This window comes from Ochotona curzoniae, unplaced genomic scaffold (assembly GCF_017591425.1).
Source record: "Ochotona curzoniae isolate NIBS_2020 unplaced genomic scaffold, NIBS_Ocur_1.0 scaffold_3208, whole genome shotgun sequence".
Taxonomy (NCBI): Eukaryota; Metazoa; Chordata; class Mammalia; order Lagomorpha; family Ochotonidae; genus Ochotona; species Ochotona curzoniae.
The window spans coordinates 55,277,905-55,300,950 of NW_024467106.1; the positions used below are offsets into that span (position 1 = coordinate 55,277,905).

General features: G+C 39.6%; 1 protein-coding gene across 3 annotated transcripts in view; it reads right to left on the minus strand.

Moving 5' to 3' along the window:
• NTRK2 (neurotrophic receptor tyrosine kinase 2) overlaps positions 1 to 23,046 on the minus strand; it is a 347,706-nt gene that overhangs the window by 291,470 nt on the left and 33,190 nt on the right. For all 3 annotated transcript variants that reach the window (XM_040963515.1, XM_040963514.1, XM_040963513.1), the window contains exons 2-5: positions 22,445 to 22,519; positions 22,271 to 22,342; positions 16,906 to 16,974; positions 13,000 to 13,154 (exon numbers count right to left, since the gene is read on the minus strand). In XM_040963515.1, the coding sequence (XP_040819449.1) occupies positions 13,000 to 13,154; positions 16,906 to 16,974; positions 22,271 to 22,342; positions 22,445 to 22,519 (371 nt within the window). The remainder of the gene's footprint in view (positions 1 to 12,999; positions 13,155 to 16,905; positions 16,975 to 22,270; positions 22,343 to 22,444; positions 22,520 to 23,046) is intronic.

Below are 23,046 nucleotides of genomic sequence, written 5' to 3' on the forward strand. Positions count from 1 at the left end.
TCTTAAGATGTACTTGTTACTATCAAAACCATGGTTCTTTACGATTAAAAGCTAGTCTGGGGTAAAATTTGTAGATTTTGCCTCGCACAATTTCCTCCTGTAGAAAAGGAAACCCAACAAGTTTGGACGTTCGGAAGCTAAGACTCCCTTCAGAGCTCTTCTCAGAAGCATCCCTATGGAGTACCGCTATACTTTTCTCTGAATTTCAAAGAAGTCACCAGCACCACAGCCACCAGGGCAATGAAGTATTGTAAGAATTACCAAAGGAGAATATTTACAGCAGCACAATCTATAATGGCAAGCACATGGAAACAACCCAGATGCTAATTTAAAGAATAGCGCAAAAAAGAGACTGCAGTACATCTACTCTATGGAATACTACTCAGCCACTAAAACTAAAAAAGAATGAAATTCTACCATTTGCAACAAAATGATCCCAGAGACTGTTACGCTAATGAAATTAGCCAATTCCAAAAGGACAAATATCATATGTTCTCTCTCTTAAAAGGCAACCTTCATGCAAAATACAAGATCAATAGATACATAGGTAAATATGCATGTACATATAGTCACCTAAATGAACTGTGTAATAGAGACTATTATATTGAGATGTGAAGATAAAATGCAGTATGCATGCCTACTTCTAAATCCAAGATGGACTCCCATTGAAACTGTTAAATATCTCTTTACAATACAATGCTAGACTCTGCCATTTCCCATACCTATAATGTCAGGACACACTTAACTAGCACAATGATGGATTTATGACTGTTTTTGAAGGACCATACTATTATAATAATAGAGGGAAAATCGGTTGGGGGAGAGGGCTTGGGGAGAAAAGGAGGGAAAACCCAAGAGCCCGTGGAACTGTATTATAAAATCAACTAATTAATTAGCTAATTAAAGGAGAGCATAGTGTTCAGCAATGAGCTCTAGATCCTCAACATGGGTTGAACTAACTGTGACCTTGGAAGGGGTTCATTTTCTCCTCCCTTCTGCACATTTTCTTCACCATTTCATTTACCATTAGGCTTGACAATTTCTTAAGATACGTGTTAAGGGATGGTCTAAGACATGGATTCAGTGAGAAACCTCCTTGAAATCAGTAGCACAGTCAGTAACACCTCAAAAATATATTTTGTTTTATAAAAATCAGCTATATTGTCATACAGTTTGGAGAATTTAAAATTCATTGGAGACTAAATATCATTGTAAACACTCAAATCCTTTGGAGAATCTACAATTTTAGAAAACTTATCATGAAATATTATAATTAATAATCAAAATACTGTGATAAAACTGAGGACCTGTCTCATCCTGTGACGCTACTGCCTGCTCCCAGGGGCACCCACTTCAACTCTTAGAATTTCTGATATTGGTCTCCACATCATTCAATACCACACTGACATTTTTCTCATTTCTGCTTTTAGCTTTACCCACAGACCTCCTACCCTGAAGATGTACTAGACTTCCCCACATCCTCACATCACAATCAACACATACTCTCTCCATTTAATCCCTCATGCCACAAACGCACATCATTTGGAGATCATGAAACTACACTGTCTAGAGGAAGATACAAAATTTGCCACATGTGTCTAAGCTTTACTGACAGCTAAATTATCTACTATACAATAGTTATCACATTTTGTCTTATTAATGAGTATCAATTACAACACAAGTATAACTATAGTATGTAAATATTCCTTATGTGCAACTAAGAAAAAAAATTGATAATTCAAACCAATGTAATGTTTTCTTACCACCTAGAACTCACATTATTTGGGTGTTGGCTTTTTCAAATAGACCACTTAGTTTTCTAACCTTTTCCTTAATTTCTAACCCTTTCTCATCCTTGTTCTATTTTCAGGGAGAATCCTTCATACTTACTTTGAAACCTTGTTTCTTTTGACATATATTTCATTTCTAAGACTTGTTTTCTTCTTCCTCCTGAATAGACTTTCCTCATAGTACTCCATCTTTATTCTATGACTGCAAATGATTCATTCTCAATTGTGTTTTACACAATTGTTTCTCTTTCTTCCTCTCTTGGGTGGTTGTGTGTTTGTCATACTATAAATATTCCTCAAATATGTGGAGATCTTTGGCTACTCACACATCTTTAGAAATGGGTACAAATAGACACACTGTGCATTTATTAACTATCAGCTGTAGGATTACATCATTGACCTAAATACTGTAAACAGCCTAATGTCAGTGTCTCGAAGACAAGTGAAAAAGAAACTGGCCAAATCATTTCGATAATATTCCTCTAAAATCGCACCTGGATGAGGAAGAATCTGGAAATATTTAATCACAATATGAATCTACCATTTTCTGTCTAAAAATATCTAGAAACTTTGTTTTATCCTCTTTAGAGAAAAAAAAATGCCTGTAGTTTTCTCTCGAAAGGAAGGATAAGGCTGAAGTCCTTCAGACTGAATGGACTAAAACAGATTTAATCAGTAGGTAGTGTCACCTGAACTCTGATTTAAGGAGCTTTGTGGTGACCCCGTAATTTCCCTTCGGCTTTCCACATTGTCAGCTTGGTAGTCATCATTCCCAACCTTCAAGTCAGTGATTCGTCATCCATCTGTTATTCCAGCTTGGAAGAATTTTTTGTGGTTTACTGATTCTCTCCTGTTTTCTTTGTCCTTGTGCATTAATCAGTGGACTTTGGAGGGACCATGAGGGCTAGAGCCTAGCACAGTGATTCTTCTCAAGGTCTTTCCCCACTATCATCCAGACACCATCAAAGGAGCTTAGAGATAGTTCTCTTCGTATCACAACCACAACTGTATTGAGTGAACTCTTTAGCCTTCATAGACGAATCTACAGTAGCTTGGAAACGCTAGGCAGAGAAGTTTGGAGTAAAGGGATTCTCAGTAGGAAACACAGTGCCACAATCTCAATGTTCTTTCTAAAATCAGGTTTTTTTTTCAATCTTAAGCTTACATAATCAAGAGCTCTAAAATGCTTAATTATAATAACAATATTAGCATTTAGGGGATTTTCACTGGATTCACAAACTCTTGTCAAGTACTATCTTGTTTTATTTAATTTTTACAATCTTGAAGGCAAGTATTTTGTCCTTGTTTAATTGACAAAATACATGAATCTTGGAAAAGCAAAATATACCTTCCAAAGTAACTGAACTATCTGTAGACCTAGCGTCTGAGGCCAAGGTTCAATATTCACCACTTTAGCACACTACTTCCCAAGGCTTACATAATCATTTTAACACAGGTCATAAATACGAACACCATAGCACATTCATGATCTAGAAATCTGTTCCACTTAAAAAGCAATTTTGTGTCTGTTTTGTGAGGGAAGATTGAGTCTTTTTATTTATAGAGAAATTATATCACCCTGTCATTGCAATTTCCAAAGGAATCTGTAAAATTGGCCAAGTCTAGATCTTTTAAATGTAAAGTCTTCCACAAATGAGTAAGCATCTGACTCACGTTAATTCTACAGCGTTAATATGCTGGCCAAAAATTCAATAATGGAAAAAACAATCTGTACTTGAAATATCACTTGAGGTTTAATTAGCACAATAAAAATGAATTGGGAAGCATGAATAGCCAAGGCGGGATAAACCACTTGCCAGGCACTACTTCCTGGCTTAATAAGATTTGAAATCAGCACTAGAACAGAGCAAAGCCCGGCAGTGTTTTCCAGAGCTTCTAGCAAGACTGTAATGGGATTGGGACTCTAAGCATCACAGTCATAGCTCTTGGACTATGGGGAACCTTGCTGGAACAGAAAGACGATCAGCCTTTTACAGAGTCAGACACCGGTGGGTGTCTCTTGACCTGGATTTCTTCAGGAAGGACAATCAGCCTCTAATCTCAGCAGAAAGTCATCCTCCAGGCAGCGAGAGAGACAAGTTTCCTTCAACCCGGGCTTTCCAAACTTTAATGTGCTCATGAGTCACCAGAAAATCTTGCTAAAATATTGCTTCCTTTCCAGTAGATTTGGTTTAGAGCTTGAAAGTCTGAATCGCTTCCAAACTCCCTGTTCCACAGGCCACTCCTTGAGTACCAAGAGTTTAAACGACGGGTATTGGACAATTGTGCACTTCTCTTTCTGCCACTCTTATCCTGAAACTGATGGTCTGAGCCATCATACAATCCACAAGAACTTGGCTGAAGTATGTTTTCAGGAGTAGTAACTCCTTGAGATTCTCTGGAGCAGAAGAAGAAGAATCCAAATAATAACATGGAAAGAAAAAGAATACTGTTTGTAAAACTGTATGTACACAATGTACATAGCCATCTCAAGATACTCTCTGCAAAGGGATTCAGGCGACTTGCATTGTCCACATCCTCCTCAGGATTACACAAGGACAGAGAATAGGCATTCCGAATGTGTGAGCCATTCAGAAATTCAACAACGAAACCATTTGTCCAGTTAAGAACTGAGCAAAGAACCTGAGGAGACAGTCCTTAAAAGAAGAAATCGAAATGGTCAGAAAACATGAGACAAAAAACTACCAAACTCACCAACCATCAGAGAAGTACAAATTAAAACCATAAGGATATATCACCTCAATCCTGTCAGAACAGATATTATCTATACTAGGGCAGGTGTGGAGAATGGGGAATTCTTATACACTGTTGATAGGAATATAAATTAGGATATCCACTATAAAAAAAAACAGTAAGAAGATTTCTTAAAATTCTAAAAATAGAACTGCCAGATGATCTAACAATCTCACTACTGGATATATGCCCAAAAGACCCAAACTGTTGTAGAAAGAGAAACTTGTCTTTATATGTATCACAGCATATGTATCCCAGTACTATTTTCAACAGCCAAATCTTGGAATCAACTATAACTATTCCTTTGACTTGCAACACTTTTAATTTTATTTGAAATAAGTTGGCAATTTTTTTTAAAGCATGAAAAATGGAATTAGAAGATAAATTTTGGTGCAGAAAAAAATTAAGTCCACTCATGTTGTTTTGATTATATGTTCATAAACTTTTTGAAAAATATTTCATATAAAATGTATACATATTTAAATTCAGATACAGAATCTGAAAACAACTACTCATGTTGATGACAGCAATATCACAAATAGCTAGTACCTACTGAGTACTCAATATGTGTTATATTTTTAAATATTACCTTATTAGTAGTTCTAAAAATCCTAAATGACAGTGATATTCATATCCCTTTCAGATGGAGAAGTGAAAGCTTATCAAAATGCATCACCACTGCACGAGTGAGGGTTGGCACTGCTCCTACTTCTGTTTCCTCCTGGCCTTCAATAACTGGCTGCTTCTGCACTGGCATCCTTCATGTCTCTTCTCCCATGAGCACACACTTCTTGGGAACTGCCACATTTACCTGATTGTTTTCTGTTTGCTTGTTTGTTTGCCAGGTTTTTCAACTACTAATCACAATGTATAGGTTTTCAGTTTCTTTCCCCTCCTCCAACCCAGGGCATTGTGTGTACATTGAGTTTATATTAAGCTTTATAAAATATTAACATTTCTGATTCTAAGTGCACAATTTTGAATTTTTTAAAACTTGAATACTTACAGACTGAATAAGAGTTACCAGCAGAACTGACTAAACCAGAGAGATATCAGGCTGCACTGTGGCATCTACTAATCACTAGTTGTCCATAACCAACTAAAATCCCCACTTAACTATGTTATAAGGATTGTAAACTCAAAATATCCCGAATCCAATCCATGACTTGTCGCATCTGTGTCTAGACTATTTCCATTTCTTTGTACCAGCGGCTCCTTTGCCATCCATCTGCTTGCATGAGCATAAAACTGCAAGTCCCTTTTGATAGCAGATTCCCTGGTTCTTGTTCTCAAACAATTATCAAGTCCTTTAATTTGACATCCAAACTATTTATTTATAAGTTTTTTGTTGATATAAAGAGAACGGATGTCATGAATTACATAAGCACAGTTTTAATAAAATAACCATACTCCCTCCTTCCTTTCTTCCTTCCCTCAATCCACCTTCTTTCTTTTCTGTTTAATTTCTGTAAAAACATAATTTCAGTCAACTCTATAATTGTGAGTTTAATCCATCACTAACCCACTAACCATGATATCCAACAAGTAAAAAAAAAAGTTAAAAAAAGAAAGGCCAAATTTCCACAGGAGCATAAACAAGGGCTAAAAACAGCAACCAAATCTCAAGATGTTGTTTCATTCTTACACATTATTTGCAGTCTACCTTAACTACTACACATCAGAAATATATATGATATTTATCTTCTGGGGACCAGCAGCTTAGGAAGACTACCTTATAATCCTTTAAGATATAAAACTCAGTTTTGCAACAAAGTGACATGGGCTAAATTTGGGTTTCATATTTCAGTCTTCACTAGGAAGGCTAGACTGTGTTCTTGTTTTGTTTTTTAATAAAAATGATGTATGTGTGTATGCATTTACAATGCAGTGTGACAGGGAGAGAGAGGATGGAGAGAGAAAGATATCTATTACTTCACTGCTCAAATGCCTACAGCAGAACCAGTTAAGCTAGGCTGAAGCCAGGAGCCAGAAGCTCCATCTGCCTCTGCCATGTGCGTGGCAGGCACCCAAGTACTTGGCATCAGTCACTGCCTTCCTGGGCATGCTGGCAGGAAGCTAGATCAGAAGCAGAATAGTCAGGACTACAATCAGTGTCCCGATACAGGATGTGACTATGCCAGGAGTGGCTCTCCCTGCTACATCATCTGCTCTGGACTTGATCCTTCTCGGATTGTTCAGTGACCCTGAGCTCTTCTCACTTGAGGCGGTGCCATCATTCCATGTGCATAAGAACATTCAAGTCAAGGAAGATTCTGTCTGCTCTGTCTTCTCTCATTTCTATTTGCACATACATAAAGAACTTAAATATTTATCTGTTGATTCTCCCTCAGCAGAACAATAAAAGTCGAGACACTTCTCCCCAGGCTTTCTACCTTTGTGGTATACCTCCCCCCGCCCCCAATGTCTTTGTCTCCAAACCAGGCATATTGCACAATCAGGATTGAAGCCAGAATGAGTCTAACCTATGTAGAAGACAATGCTTTACATTGTCTAGTTGTTGAAAATGACAGAAAATTAGCAAAAATCACTTGCCAAGCTCAAACTGGAAATTGTGCTTCTATGCTTACATGAGCTGTGTCACAGCAATGCCCATCAGAACATAATTGCTAAACACAAAAATTTAAGCATCAGCTAACACCTTAAAAATAGCCTCATCTGGCATTCTAAAAAAGATGAAGCAATGATTCTCATTGCTAGCAAAGTTAAAACAAAGCAGTATTCTAAAGTAGACTTTGTACATGATTTCCATAAAAAAAAATTGAGCTATGAATATAAGAAAACGACATCTTATGCTAGTGTAACTTCTACATAAATCATTACTATAATCTTTCCTTTTTACCTGTGATTATACACAGAGTAGAACTTTAGGCCTATTTGTCTGGTTTAAAACAAGCAAAAGATGGGATATGTACAACTATGCCACATGGGCATGTGTGCTTCAAACTATGGAAGAAACCAAATGTACACCTTAAAAAAGAAATTATGATAGTTTGACTCAAGGACCCTGACAAATGTCCTCCTGAGCCTCTGAAAACTGGTTTGCACCAAAGTAGCATTTTATTTATGCATTTCAAGAACTCTCTATACTAAAAGTTTAAAGTCTGAAACAGTAGAAAATTGAAATTCTTTACAAGTAACCATGACATTAAAGGTAAGTCTAATTCAGTCCATGGAATGGCTGACAGTGTTTTACAGAGAGATTTCACAGTTCCTCATAAAACAAATGTACTACCACCTTCTATCCATTATGAGGCTATCATTCTCTATAGGAAATACTAGTAAAATGAGTTGAAGGATTCTTTTGATATGACCCAGAGAAATCCTGCTTCCCCTAAATGTATTTGCTATCTACTTATAACAGAGTATTTTCATATAATATTAATACATCTCAAAGAAGCTGTCTTCCAGATAAGGTTTAATACATAATTACAGCATTAAGAAATTAAAACATAAAGTACACTGCTCATTAGTAATGTTATTTGGCAAGGGGAAATCATTGAAAGGCTCCTCTGGCAAGACTAATGGCTGAAGATCAACCAAGTGTACAGGAATCGAGTAGAAATTTTTTAGCATGCTACATGATAAATAATCTCATTAAAGCTTAGTGACAGAGGCATTTTTGTATGGAATCGTCCATCACATAACACAGCAAAAAAAAACTTTCTCTATTAGCACTTGCATCAGACCATATCAGAGTCAGCACCATTGTCCACAGCAGCCCTTAGTTCCAACTAATGTGGAAATTTTATATAGTTTCTTGCCCTGCAACTAATAGTTTTTTAAAAAGTTGAAAAAGGTCTCATGGACAAACAGACCAATCTTAAAAAATTGTATGAAACAGCATCAAATTTACAAATTGATACAAAACAGCATCAAATTTATAATAATCAGGGAGGTACTATTGTAAAATATACTGAAGCCTTTTGACTGTTCTGCTAACCTTCCCAGCCCCATCCACCAGATCCAATTTATGCCTAAAGGAAGAGTGGAAAAAATAAGCAAGGAAAACAGAAACAACAAAATGTTATAACAAGGACTGTTGACTAGAATAATAATTTAAGCTTGTTTTAGTTAACTGAAATACTCACATCACTATATGAAAAACCTGGCCCAATGTTATCATTAATATTTCAAAGTTCACACACTTATTAATTGATCAGTTCCTCCATTCATCAAATGCCTATAATGTTGAAGGGGTACCAATGAAAATGGATATGTGAATATTAAATGTGCAAACTTAAGCTTCATATGAAATCAACACCTAAGGAGGGAGCTTTTAAGGAAAATCCATTGCATAAAGGACAGAAATACCAATAACTGTTTAATCCAAATGGAAATGCTGCCAGTTGCAAACCAAATGCAATGACGATGGCTATTGCTGATTTGCAGTAACCAAATACAAGAACGTATTCTCAGTCAATTCAGAGATAGTAGATAAGTTTTATTTTTAAAAATAAAGATAAACAGAGATAAGCTATATATAACTGTCACTATAACACAATGTATAATTTGAAAGTGCATCTAAACGAGATACCCAGCTGATCACAAATCTATTTTTTTCTCTAAGCAAGATAAGTATTTGAAAATATCCCATGTACTGCCCAGTGTGAAATTCCAGAGAAAGATTTTACATTTTAAAACACTGGTGTGTGTAATTTTCTGTTCAATTTGTCTATCTTCTCTCCAAAGAACCACAGTTGGAAAATGACTGCTAGGAATTTTATGAACTGAAGGTCCCCTGTTCATTCTACATCTCTAGAAATGATACAAATTAGTTCTAAACTCCAGAACTGCATTGGAAAATAAAAAACCATGCCACTGGTGAGAAAGAAGATATGAGGGACCCAGTACAAGAGAAGGTGAGGAAAAGGGAGAAAAGAAAAGTAGAAGAGTCCCGACAGACACAAGCAGTGTGTAATACTCCAGGGTCAGGGATGATCCAATCCAGAGAAGGGATGATTGCAGGACAGAGTGGAGTCTTACTCAAGTGAAGCCACAGAGATTACAGGATTAGAAAACAGACGCTGTCAGAGGAATACACTTTCTATACCCCACCTGGGTGGCTACCCTGAGCATCCAGCCACAGCTGAAGTCACGACCCTGCTATTGGACAGGTGGTTTGTGCACCAGGGGTCCATTGACTGGAGACTTGATCTCCAATACAGTGATGATGCTAAGAGCTGGCGAGATATGTAACAGGTGGGTCTCAGTCAGAGGTGATTAGGTCACTGGGAAGAGACTGGGGCAGTTCTCAAGACTCCTGGTTAGTGCTCCAGATAAAGCAAGCCTGCCCCCCTTGTTCATCCTCATTCTCTCTGGATTTCTGTCTCTCCCTGTGATTCCTCCTGCATGACTGTGAACTTAAAGAATTCTGTTTTTATAATATAGGGGAAACAAATATAGAGAAAATCAACAGGGAGAAGGGTTTTGGGGAGAGGGAGCAGAAAACCCAGAGCCTATAGAATTGTGTGTGTGTGTGTGTGTGTGTGTGTGTGTGTGTGTGTGTGTGTGTGTGTGTTCAGGCTCGGCACTATAGCCAAGTAGCTAAAACCCTCACTTTGCATTGTGCCGGGGTCCCATATTAACACCAGTTCATGTCCCAGTTGCTCCACTTCCCATCCAGCTCCCTGCTTGTGGCCTGGGAAAGCAGTCGAGGATGGCCCAGGGCTTTGAGATCGTGTACCCACATGGGAGACCCAGAAGAAACTCCTGGCTCCTGGCTTTGTGTCAGAGCAGCTCTGGCAGTTGCAAACACTTGGGGAGTGAACCAGTAGATGGAAAATATTTCTCTGTGTGTCTCCTTTTCTCTGTAAAATATGACTTCCCAATAAAAATAAATAAATCTTAAAAGAAATACATGTGCAAGCACACAAACTGAAAATTTGTGTTTTGTACTTGGTAATCTAAAGATTCTAAAGGACATAAGGAGAAAGAGCATGAATAAAGACCTTGTGTAAACATCTTTGAAATGATGAAAAGTAAGAAATCAGCTAAATGCCCACCAAAATGGAATATTTAAAGTCATTAAAATTTATCCCGCCGGAAGTACCATGCATTGTTTAAAAACCATAGACACATGCCAGGTGGTATGGTAAGGTCAAGAGCAAGAGAAAGACAAGCTTAATGCATAAAGAAGAAAAATATTTTCACCATAAAATTCATATTATTTTAGCAATTGAAAATATTTTAGCAATTTAAAAAAAAGAAAGAAAAAAGTTGAACACATAAACAGTGATTGAATATACTCCTTGTCAATTTACCTTGCACATTCTTCTATAATGTGGCTCTTTGCAAAGCATGAAGTGAGGCCTGATGATCAATCAAACCTATACCCTCAGCCCCCAAAATGTCACACTCATCCTCATAAGACAATGACTGATTATCAAACACTGACACAATGAGTAGGAAAGGAGAGGACCAGTTCACTCCCTAAACCTCCCCTACCTACCCAATCACAAGGCCTATCAACGTCACACAGGCTGGGGGACGGCGGCAGAAGGCTGTCCAAATAGCCGTGCCAAAGATTAAAACTGAAAAACTCAGAAGTGGTTTCCGGCAAGGGCAAAGAAGACATCCATGAAAGAGAGCATGTGTGAAAGCAGAGCAGGCATCAGCTGCCTTCTCTCTTGGCCTCTCCATGGTTGCTGAGCCAACGTGGCCAGAATAGCTGTGGGGACAGGGGAGCCAACCAAAAGGCCAGCTGACTCCACAGTGATTTTCTTGTCCCTCTAGGCAATGTCTCTCCACGATGCACTTTAGTACCACAACAGAGACCAGTTATGCTCTTACCAGTCAGGAAAAGTGCTATATTAAGAGCTGAGGGGGAGCTTTGTTAAAGTGTTCACTAACAAAGGAAATGGAGGGCAGTGAGGAGAAGACACAGCCCTGGGTGTGATGAAATCCCTATGGGAAGGTTAAGTGCTCTCCTCTAAGGACCTGTCGGGGTGAGGAACAAGCATTCCTTTTGACTTTCGTTACTTCCCATTAAGACAGGAGCAAACCTCAAACAACAGGACCTTCTGAAAACAAACAGCCCATCAGTTATGCTTAATAACCAAGTCCCACGTGGTCAAGAATCAACGGCTCTATGGCTCCATGCAGTGTCACCAGCCACAAAGTCATCAGACACAGCACAGGCGACTCATGCACTTCCTTCCTGATTGCTGAATGACTGCAATATCCACAGGGAAATACCACACCCGTGGGAATTGTGGAGGCATGTCACAGGGAAAGAGGGAAAACGAACCACACTGGTACCGTTGTGGCACTTGCACAAAAGTGTACTTCTGTCAAACCTGTGCCTTTTTTAAGTCCGCAGACGAAAACGCAGAGCATAGAAGTGTGGGACAGCAGTCATGCAGGGAGTCATAAACACAGACACGAAGAAAAACACAGTTCAAGGGAACATGTAGGAGACCCTCATCAGGAGATAGACTTCAGGCAGTAAGACCAGTCTACACGAATGTACCAGGTCTAACTGCATGCACTAGTGCCACCAGGACACCTTCTCTCTCCAAGACCCTCAGCCACTGCATAACCAGACAGCAACCAAGTGCATGAGGGCTTCAAAAAGTTCATGGGAAATGGAATTAAAAGTAAATTTATTAGGCCTGGCATGATGATTCAATTTAGCTAATCTTCCCCCTGCTAGCACAGGCATTTTATACAGGCATCAGTTCCTGTTCCAGCTGCCCCAACTCCCTGCTTATGGCCTGAGAAAATAGCAAGGAACAGCCCAAAGCCTTGGGACCCAGCACCCATATCAGAGACCTATTAGAGGCTCCTAGCTCCTTGCTTCAGATTGGCTCAGCCCCCGTCATCGCAGCCATTTGGGGAGTGAATCAGCAGATGGAAGATCTTTCTGTTTCTCCTCTCTATAAATCTGCTTTTCCAATAAAAGTTATACAAATCTTTTTTAAAAGGTAAATTTATTTTCCAGCAAAAAAAAAAAAAAAAGATGTTGGGAATTTTTTCAGTTTTTCCATACAAAGGTTTCCAGTTCCCAGTGAGCTTTTTGAAGACATCTTGTATTAATAGCCAGTGAAATTTCACATTCTCAGCAGATGGTTTGGGGATGGATGTGAGGATGTGCGGTGGATAAACGGATGATGGATGGAAAGGTAGATGGACAGATGGGTGGATGGATAAACAAATGAACAAACCAAAGAATAAGTAGTGCAATTTTTCTGTATACATTTTAGAGTCATCCATTCAGGCTGACTATTCTACTTGCAAAGAACACACAGCAAAGTTGCTCCCAGCTAATTTTTTGCTCACTGCACTCAGATGTTGTCTGCTTCTCTGGAGACATGGAGACATGAGCAGTATTCTAGACAAAACCTGGGTAGCAGTCATCTTTCCAGACCCACCACCACCCCAATGCAATTCAAACAATTCATAGCAACTAGAACTCATTGATTTAAACATAAATTACCACAATTGGGTATCTGTAAATTTGCCAGGGGAATATTCTTGCTGCTTTCATTCAGGCAGTACAAATCCTGAGTGTCTGGACTGGATTTGGCCTCTTGGAGAGTCTTGATCCACACAATGTCACAGGAGCACGTAAACGGATTGCCCACCAGGATCCTACACAGAACAAAAGTGAAGACAGATCAGACTCAGTTGTAGTCCGAGCCACCCTATGTTAAAGAAGTACTGCAACACCATACACTCTTCCTGGTCTGCAGCTTCAGCAAGTCATACTCCATTTCACAGCTTGGCAGTGCTCATTAGTCATTCATTTATCTATTACTTACTGAGCTCCTGTTCTGTGCAACCACCTTTTAGAAGTTTAAAAAAAAAGGGTGATGTAAGATGTTACAGAAATACGGGAGAAATAAGATCTGCAGGAAAGTAGCCATGATCTATAGGTAATGTGTATGTTCCATGACTTACAGCAAACAAAAGTGTCATAGCAAATTTATCATGGTTATCATTATAGCTACTAAGAGGATATTACATGAAGATGTCAGCAATAAGTTTCCATGAGCACTAGCTTGCATATTTCAGACACAGAGACTCAAGCATTTAATAGACTCTAACCTCGTTTAGAACAACTTCATTTCAATTCATCATGAGACTTTCACAAAACAGCAAGAAGAGAGATTACTGAATGCTCTCGCCACAGACAAATGACTAATATATGAAGTGCTGCATATACTAATTCCTGTTTATCATAGCAAAATGCATACATGATAGTACTTCCAAACAGTGGTGGAAAACGGAACTAACAGGCAAGTTTATTTGGGGGCAAAACTATTTTGAAATCCATGCAGTTTTCTCATGACACACATCACATCTTCCATGAACTTTCTGAAGGTCTCTCATACGTATGGACTTCAAAATTCTTTGGTCCCTAAATCAATGTGCTTTAATTCCAACTTCCATAACCTTTCCAAAGTATGTTTTTAAATATTAAAATGCCACCTGGCACCCCATCAATAAATGTACATATAAATACACAAATCAATAAAATGAGACTATAAGTACCAAGCTGAGATTGACAGGGTGAGTGTCCAGAGGCAGACCCTCCTTGCTTTCTGCATTAACCTTGAGGAGTTTCAGGGATGCAAGAAATGTGAAAAAAAAGTGACAGAATATGAAGCTTGTTTCAGTCACAAGTGCGCGCGCACACACACACACACACACACAGAGCAAGCTCGGACAGCAAGGCTGCTCATCTCCTATTGAAGCCCTGAATCCCTAGTGGGAAGATCTGGAAAGGAAAAGCCACTACTCTTCAGCCCTAGTCACGCTGCCTGCACTCCTGTGGCCTGCCATGGGTGAAAGAGGAAGCAGTCAAGAGGAAAATAAAAACCACAAGGAAAAAAATCTTTAAATGCTTATTTATAATACTCAGTGGCTTATTTAAGATGAATTCCATTTATGGTAATGAGCCTTTAAATGAGGCCATTTACAATCGTTCCATAGACTCTGCCTGGCATTAACCACAATACTTAAGATTTCTATGAGTGCAAGACCTGGGCTTTGCACCATCATTTACTCCTGTGGTTTTCTGGTCGGGTTCTAAGAATCTCAGGGATCCCTGGAGATTTTTCTGAGAGTTGCTTTGGGGAAACTGTGGTCATGGTACTCATTTCATTTGTGTCTGCTTGATCGTTTCCAAGTATCCCGCCAATACCAAAACAGAATTGGATGCTGTGAGAGATAGAATACAATGTGGAAAAGACCCACAGTCAGCCCAAACTCCACTAACCCAAGAAGCTGCCTGAAGTTCTGCATGCATGAAAACCTACAGGGTCTTTCTAAAAGTGAAAGTGTGTTTAAAGCAGCAGAAGGGATAAAGAAGCAAAAAGATGTTTCTATATTCAACGCATTTGTAAGACCACACACAAAACTGAAGTTGGCACGGTCACTGTTACAAGGTAATCCGCCACCTGTCAGTACTGGCATCCCAAATGAGCACCAATTTGTGTCCTGACTGCTCCAGTTCCAATCCAGCTCCCCGTTTATGGGTTGGGAAGGCAGCATAGGATGGCCCAAGTCCTTGGTCCCTTGTACCCACATGAGAAACCTGGAAGAAGCTCCTGACTCTTGACTTCAGACCAGCTGTGGTTGTTGCAGCCATTTGGAGAGTGAACCAGCTCTGTCTTTCTCTGTCTCTAGCAACTCTGATTTCCCAAGTAAAATAAAATAACTCTTACAAAAAAAAAAAAATGCAAAACCTCAGCAGGCAGTGGCCTCTTCTCTAGATCACTGCGCAAACCCCTTCCAACAACCACTACAGCATATTACAACTTGCTTAATTAGTTTTCTAAACTCTCCTACAGAACAGAATCCCAGAATTGCCATGGCTTACCATCATGTCAGTTTGATGATGTAAAGAATAAGCTGCTGAATTATACTGCATGTATAACATTGAGATAGAAATCTGGAAGCAAAAATTTAATCTTAAATCCATCCTGAAAATTTTACATGGTGATGCTCCAAATATTTTATTGAGCATCTGATTCTATTTCATACAACGTCAAACCTATTCTTGTGATAGAAACATCAGTGAGGAGGCAAATACTACTTGTTCTCAATCATATGTGAAAGTTAAGTAAATTAACTTCATAGAAGTAGAAAACACTAAAGTGTTTACCAATGCCCGGCAAGAGTACAGGGTGGGATAAGGCAATTTGATGAATGAGAATAAAAATATGTCTAGACAAAAGGAATAAGTCCTGCATTCATAGCACAGCAATGCGACTGTCATCAATAATAAATTATTATGTATTTCAAACTAGTTGCAAGAAGGGATTTTGAATGCTCCCAGCACAAAGGAATGATGACTCTTTGGATGATATATATGCCCATGACTTTGATTTAAGCATTACACATTGCATATATGCATGAAAACATCACACTACACTGCCTAAGGGTGTATAATTATGCATCAATTTAAAACAGTTTTGAAGGAGGCAACACTAAGACTTCAACTTTCAAGTTCAATTTATTCCAAGTAATTGCCAACTGCGAAGAATTTGTAACTCCATTACTACCTATTACTTTCTGTTGCCTCTCTACCAGAAACTCCACAAAATCTACATGATTGCTTCGTCTATAGGAAAGGACTTTCATCAAAGGATTCCACAATTCAGGGAACATCCAATTTAAGCCATGGTCCAATGTTCAAGGGCCCAGTCCTTCCTGAGTCCACATGTGTCACAAAGCATCTATTTTCAGAATTCTTTGGGTCCTTTCCTCAGAAAAGAGAGAGCAGTTTATCATCACTTCATGGTGATAACACCAAGAACTGAGCACACTGGAAATGCAGACTGTTAGTCATCAACACATTTCAATGTTTTCCTTATCATGCTACAGCAGAGGAAATTAGGACATAAGGATAAACACTGAATGGAGTGGCAGACATAGAACACAAAATGGGTGGGTTGGAAGGGCTTTCTCTTCTCCAGTGTTCAGCGCCTCCCCCTGGTGCTGAGGCTGATGGACAAGGTGGAGAAGTTCAGCTCACTACTCTTTTCTCCTTGAATGGCCTTGCTTTACTTTAGGGCTTGCATATAACAGGAGTCAGATGCTAAGATTGATGTAGTTATTTTGACCTTTTTTCCCTTTTTCTCTTTATCAGAATATAAGGTTTTTTTAATGTAAAAACAGTAAAACTCTTCATAAATGTTATCTAACTACCGAGCTTTCTATTTTTCCAACATATCAAACTATGTTTTCATGAGGGGAAAAAAAGGAAGAGGTCAGTTTGAGGAATCATTTTTCAAGAATTTTGATGTAAGCACAGTTCACTCATTCAAACCACAGAAAACAATTACCATAATCTTTGAAACATTTTCCCCAAGTGCAACAGAAAGTCATTACTTACAGCTCAGCTAAGTCAAGGTGACGGAAATGTTTTCTAGATAAACTTGTCAGCTTATTTCGGGTAAAATTTCTGAAAGAAATAAAAACAAGTGTGAATTCAGAATGTTGCAGCTTAGGAGCAAAGTCATGGGGATTTTCTTTTTGAGATATAATGTTCATTGAACTTGCCTCCCTTAAACTTCATCGTTTTTTTATTCCACCCAGATTAACAGTGTAAAACTAAAAATTAAAGTTTCAAACTTTCTGACTATTCTTGCTAATGGGAACAATCCATAGTGTCTAGGACTTGCTCTGTTCATTTGAAAGACGTAGAGGGAGAGGGAGGCAGAGGGAAGGAGAGTTTCAATTCACTGATCTCCTCCAATGCCCTCCTTAGATAGGGCTGAGCCAAGCCTAAGTAAGGAGACAGGAATCCCAGGTCTCCCACATGGATGACAGAGGCTCAGGTCTTTGGGCATTCACCTGCTGCCTTCCTCGATACATGAACAGGGAGCTAGATTAGAAGCAAAGAAGCTGAAACACGAAGTGCTACTCCAACTTGGGACACCAGCATCACATGCCATGGCTTAATCCATTGTGCCATAACACAGGCCCCTCATGTTGTCTAGTATTCATCTCTCCCTTACCTGAAAACTAATTTTGCATATGCTGATTAAGAGCCAAGTTATGCAATTCCCAGAGATCCTGCCCATTTGAACAACAAATAGAAAGATATGAAAAATCAATTACAATTCCAAAATACAAACTCACTAGGGAAAAAGACACTTTAAATAGCCTCACGAATGTTTTGAGGTTATATGGCATACAAAGCTGTAATTATTAACTGAATTGAACAATGACTTTATAGCAAGCAAACCCATGATTGATTATATATGACCAGATGAGAGCAACATCAAAGTGTAAGGAATGTATCAGATTTTATCTTAGTCTGTCAACGTACCACCATAAGATCTGCATCAATCAGACAATTTAAAAAATGGACATATCTGTGATTAAGAATCATGAATGCCCACCCTAGCCTGTTCCAACCATCTAGACTAGTTCGAGCACAGCCATCTATAGCCTTGGAATGAAATTGATTTCATTCTGAGTGGGCTTGCTGCTTGAATTTCTTTACAGTGGTTCCAACACTTGGGCCTCCAGGACTGTGTTTCAGAAATAACACAGATGTAAAACAAACATCCATTTTCACAAAATCAGCTAAGCCTTCCATAAACCAGAGGACGCCAACAAACCTTCCATGTTTGTTTCCTGCTCAAGAAACAAAGGAGCTCTGGAATCACTGAGGTTGAAGGTGACGGTAATACTTGTCTCCCTGCTGGAGGCCGCTCTGTGGTGTGGAGCCAATGAAAAAATGGTTTAAAGTGTCCTGGAGCCTGAGCTTGACCCTTCAAGGCAAGGTTAAGACCCAGCAGCTATAGTCTGAGCCACAGCCAGTGGAAATCCCAGCTAATTCATATTGAAATTCCCACTGATCCAAACTCCCACCTACACCAGGTACCCTCCTTCCTTCCACTTTTGTTTCTGTTGCTTCCTGTGGAGTGCAACCTGTTCATCCACAGGGGGTCGAGAGGGGAATGAAAGTAACCCACCAAGAAGTTTTAAGAATCGTGCACATGAATCTTTCTGTCTGGAAGGGGATTAAAGAATGAGTTTCACTGCAGTGTAACTTTTTCTCTTCATCAGAAACTCCCACCCTTCTAGAAAAATAGAAGAGAAACAGCTTATTCCTCCTCTCAAGAAAGAAGAGGAGGGGCCCCCAGGCAGGAGGGCACTGCTTGCCAAGCACTCCCTGTCAGCTGCGAAGGACCGTCCCCAGGAGCAGCTGCCCTTGTAGCGCTGCCAGCTGCCAGCAGCACAGCACAGAGCCGGGTTACCGGCCAAGGAACAAGATGCATTTTATGAACCATACTTATTATTGGAGCCAAAAGCCATAGAGGAGGAAGAGAGGAGGGGAAAACTCCACAATCCTCTTACTGTTTCATTACAGAACTTTGCAAGGGAGCTAATTAGCACCTCTACGAATGCTCTGGAAAACACAAATACTGGCTTTTCTCACAGTCTCTTGGTTCTTAGGGGCTGTGCAGGAACCAAAGACACCAACAAGAACGCTCAGCAGCCAGTCATGGAGGTGGGGGTGCGGCTTTGAACAGCCACCATAGGATGCAAAGAGGAGCAGGGAGGGGTAGGAATGGTGAAAGGGAGAGGGGAGGTCCAGTTTGAACTTCCCTGCAACAGGACACAGAATTGATTGATCGTGCACATGTTTTTCACACTGATGGGGAAAGTTGCAGCAACATTCTGGGCATTCCAGGGGTACAGAGCAATAGTTTTTAACAGACATTTCTTTATCTGTTCCCTTGCTGAGATTTGATGAAGGAGTGCAACTTCCATGTGGAAAATAGGGGAGAACAAGTCCATGAATCTCCAAAGCCATCAGCCATAAGCAGAGGCTGTGACTCCAAGCGAGAAAGGCACAACCCTGATTGCATTTTCTCCTTCAGCCCTGCCATTCTCTAAAGCAAGCTACTCGGTGCAATTGCAGAATGGGGTTCTGAAGGGTTCCTGTGGATGTGGCAATATATGTAAGCTACTGATACTTGACAACTGCTTCACAGCTGCCTGGAACACTTACCTAATTCTATTCTGTTTTGCCATTTGCAACAGCTATAAATGCCAATCATTTTTGCAACTGGATCAATGATTGGCTTCCTGGTAACTTCCTCTTAAGGAAATTAAATATGGTGTGTATGACTATGCAGTCTGCTATGGCCAAATGATACCCCATTGAGAAGCAGGGACATGGGGACAGAGTCATAGCTCAGGCAGTGAAGCAGCCACCTATGACAATGGCATGTGATCATCAGAATATCTGTTCGTGACCCTAGCTGCTCTACTTCTCACCCAGCTCCAGCTCCTTCTTACTTGCTTTGAAAAACAGCAGAAAATGGCCCAAGTACTTGATCCCTGGATTTGACCTGGTCCAGCCTGGCTGTTGCAGGTGTTTGGAGCTGAAACAGTGAATGGATGATCCCTTCTGTTTTTTTTCTCCCATCCTTACTGCCACTTCCTTCCTCCATTCCTCCTTCCCTCTCTCCCTCCCTCCTTTCCTCCAACTCCCCATCTCATGTTTTCTTTCTCCTTCTCTCTCTACCACTTCGCCTTTCAAATAAATAAAATAAACATTGAAAATAAAGAAAAAATAACAAGTGTTTGATTTTCTATAAATTGTCTATGGCACACAGGAATTCTATCCTGTTCCACCATAAAACATTCCCAAAGTTGTTTTGCTATTCATATAAATTGCATACAAAATCAATGTAAGAAGTATTGGAAAGTAATAAATAGACATATTAATAAAATTATAATTAACTACAGCCCATTGTACAAATCATAACATTAAGAGAAGTGACGTGATGAGGCAGCCAGTAAAATGTGGTTGTGAGTAATTTGGGTCTAAGGTCAGCTGTAACGAAAATACCAGAATTTAACCACTAAGGTCATTAATTACATTTAAGTGATTGCATTAGAGTGTTTGGCCTTTGTCTTCTACTCAGCTTCTCTCTTGTTGATGCTATCAAGGCCTACACAGACAAAATTACAGATCGGATGCCAAAAAGCACTTAAGTGAAATGCAGTAATAAAGTTTCTGGGAGTTTCATCACATTTTTACAGAATGTTTCATAACTTGATTTCTCGAGCTTTATGTTGAAAGCGATTTCATCATTCATGGCACCTATAAAACATCAACTCATGATATCGGCCATACAGAGTTAACATTTTCTATATCATGAATAAATCTTCACAAAGTATACAGGCAATCTTTTTAAGAGAGTGATTTCTTCTGTAACTGGCAGGAAAATCAGTTGAGGACCTGTTCTCCCCAAGACAATAAAGAGAAAAGATGTTACAAGAAGGACCAAGTCTGATTGTATAGGTGACCGAGTTTTATTTCTGAAGTCTTACTGTAAGAACATGGAGACAAGGTAGGCCTAGTAGCTTAATTTTGCCACCTAGCATCTTGGATCTGGGCAAGTCCTGGAATTTCCTCTGTCTGATTCTATCAATAAAGTAGGAATAGAGAAAATCTTCCCTACCAATCAGCAGAAAAACAGTCAAGGGAGATAATGTAGTTGAAAATCCTACAGGTAAACTTTGGACTGCCAATAGGCTATTGCTGCCATATCAAATCCTGTCTGCAGAAAAAGAACCACTGAGAGAAGCATAATTCTCCTGGCAGAAGCTCCTCTGAAAAACACAGCAGATGGAGGACATCAGCCTCAGCTTACAAGTGCATAATAGGCACAATAGCCTATTGCCTGAGGTCCTCGCCTTGCACACCACAGGATCCAATATGGGTGCTGGTTTTAATCCCAGCTGCTCCACTTCCCATCCAGCTCCCTGCCTGCGGCAAGAGAAAGTAGTCGAAGATGGTCCAAAACATTGGGACCCTGCACCCACATGGAAGGCATGAAAAAAGTTCCTGGCTCTTGGCTCCTGGCTTCAGATCAGTTCAGCTCTGGCCATTACGGCCACTTGGAGAGTGAACCAGCAGAAAGAATATCTTTCTGTATTTCCTTTTCTCTGCATATTGGGTTTTCCAATAAAAACAAATAAATCTTTAAAAAAAAAAAGAGAAGTGCATAAACATCACTTATCTGGGTGATCTTCTGCTTAATAAGAAACTTCCCAGGGATGTGACACCTTACTGACTTGAAGGACTTTGTAGAGAAGATTTACCAGCAAACAACTTAACAGCTACCATTTTCCAAATTTCCATTTGGTTTCAGTCAACAAAATGTCAACATGACTTTGGGGGAAATGCTTCCTATCGTTAATACTTGCCTGACCTTTTGGCATTCCCCAAATTGATTTTTCTCCACATTTAATATCAATGCATAGCAGACAGATTTGTGGAACATGACAAGTCCAAAGAGGAACTGTGCGTGATAGGGGAAAGGTATTAGTATCTTTTAGTTCCCTAAAAAGACCAAGGCCAAGTGAGCTCTTTCAATTCCACCAACTGATGTCTTCCAGGGAGCATGTCATGATTCCAAGCGAAAAGAAGAAGGGCTGAGTACAAGGCCATAGTTTTCGCATCTGGCTCCTTGCTGTTGGCCTATCGCTCTGTCCAAGATGGAAAAGGCCCAGAAATTCATGAAAGGAAATAAACAAGCTGTTCTAAATACCCCTCGGAAGCTATTCAGAAATCAAACAAAATCAAAGCTAATGTTCCTAGGCTATTATCACAGCTATACTAACTTTTAAAAAGGAGGCTTAGAGTTGGAGAAGAAAAAAAATAAACAAAGGAGGAAAATATTGAATAAATTGGGTCCTGGGGAGTGAAAGGACCAACTTCTACTTACATATGCTGCAGGTTGCTGTTTTTCAGAAACGCCTTGTAAGCCACAAATTTTAAACCGGAATCCACAATAGTCCTATGAAAACATATAATTACATGCATATTAGAACTCCCCAGGTAACGTCCAGGTCAGAGCACAGGAAAAATCTGATAAAATATAAAGGTCCTGAGTACTCACAGATTTTTCAGTCCCACGTAAGCCTCAACATCATCCTCATTGATGATTTCTAACCTTTTCTGATTTGCAATGAAGCTGCAACAAAGCACAGAGTGAATACCAGTGACTTGAGACATACACAGAAGCATGGTATAATGAATAACTTCCCTCCAGCCTCACCAAGGTGTCCAAAGTGATCCCTCCACACCCACCCCAGATCTACCATTTAGTTTTTCCAAATGCAAGAGTAGTAAAACTGAGTAAGACTGAGACAAAGCCATGACTGACCAAGTTACCAGGTCAATGACTGGTTTACTAGCTTTCATTTTTCTCCTCACTTTTATCACTCAGTTCAATTTTCCTCTTCTAAAGCATTATCAATGCACAGAGGTGGTGGAAGTATCTCAGAAATTCACCTGTTACTTCTCAAAGGTGTTCCATCCTTGGGACAACAGCCACAGATTTGAAGGCCTCATCTCACAGTTTGATAAATCTCACTTCCTTCACATTCCAGGAGGAACAGGCACTCCCTTCTCTCACCTGCTGAAGTCCTGTAGTACAGTCGCATCTCTTTCTACATCGCTTGCCCACTTCTTTGCTCCCCTTCTCATTCCTCTCTCTTC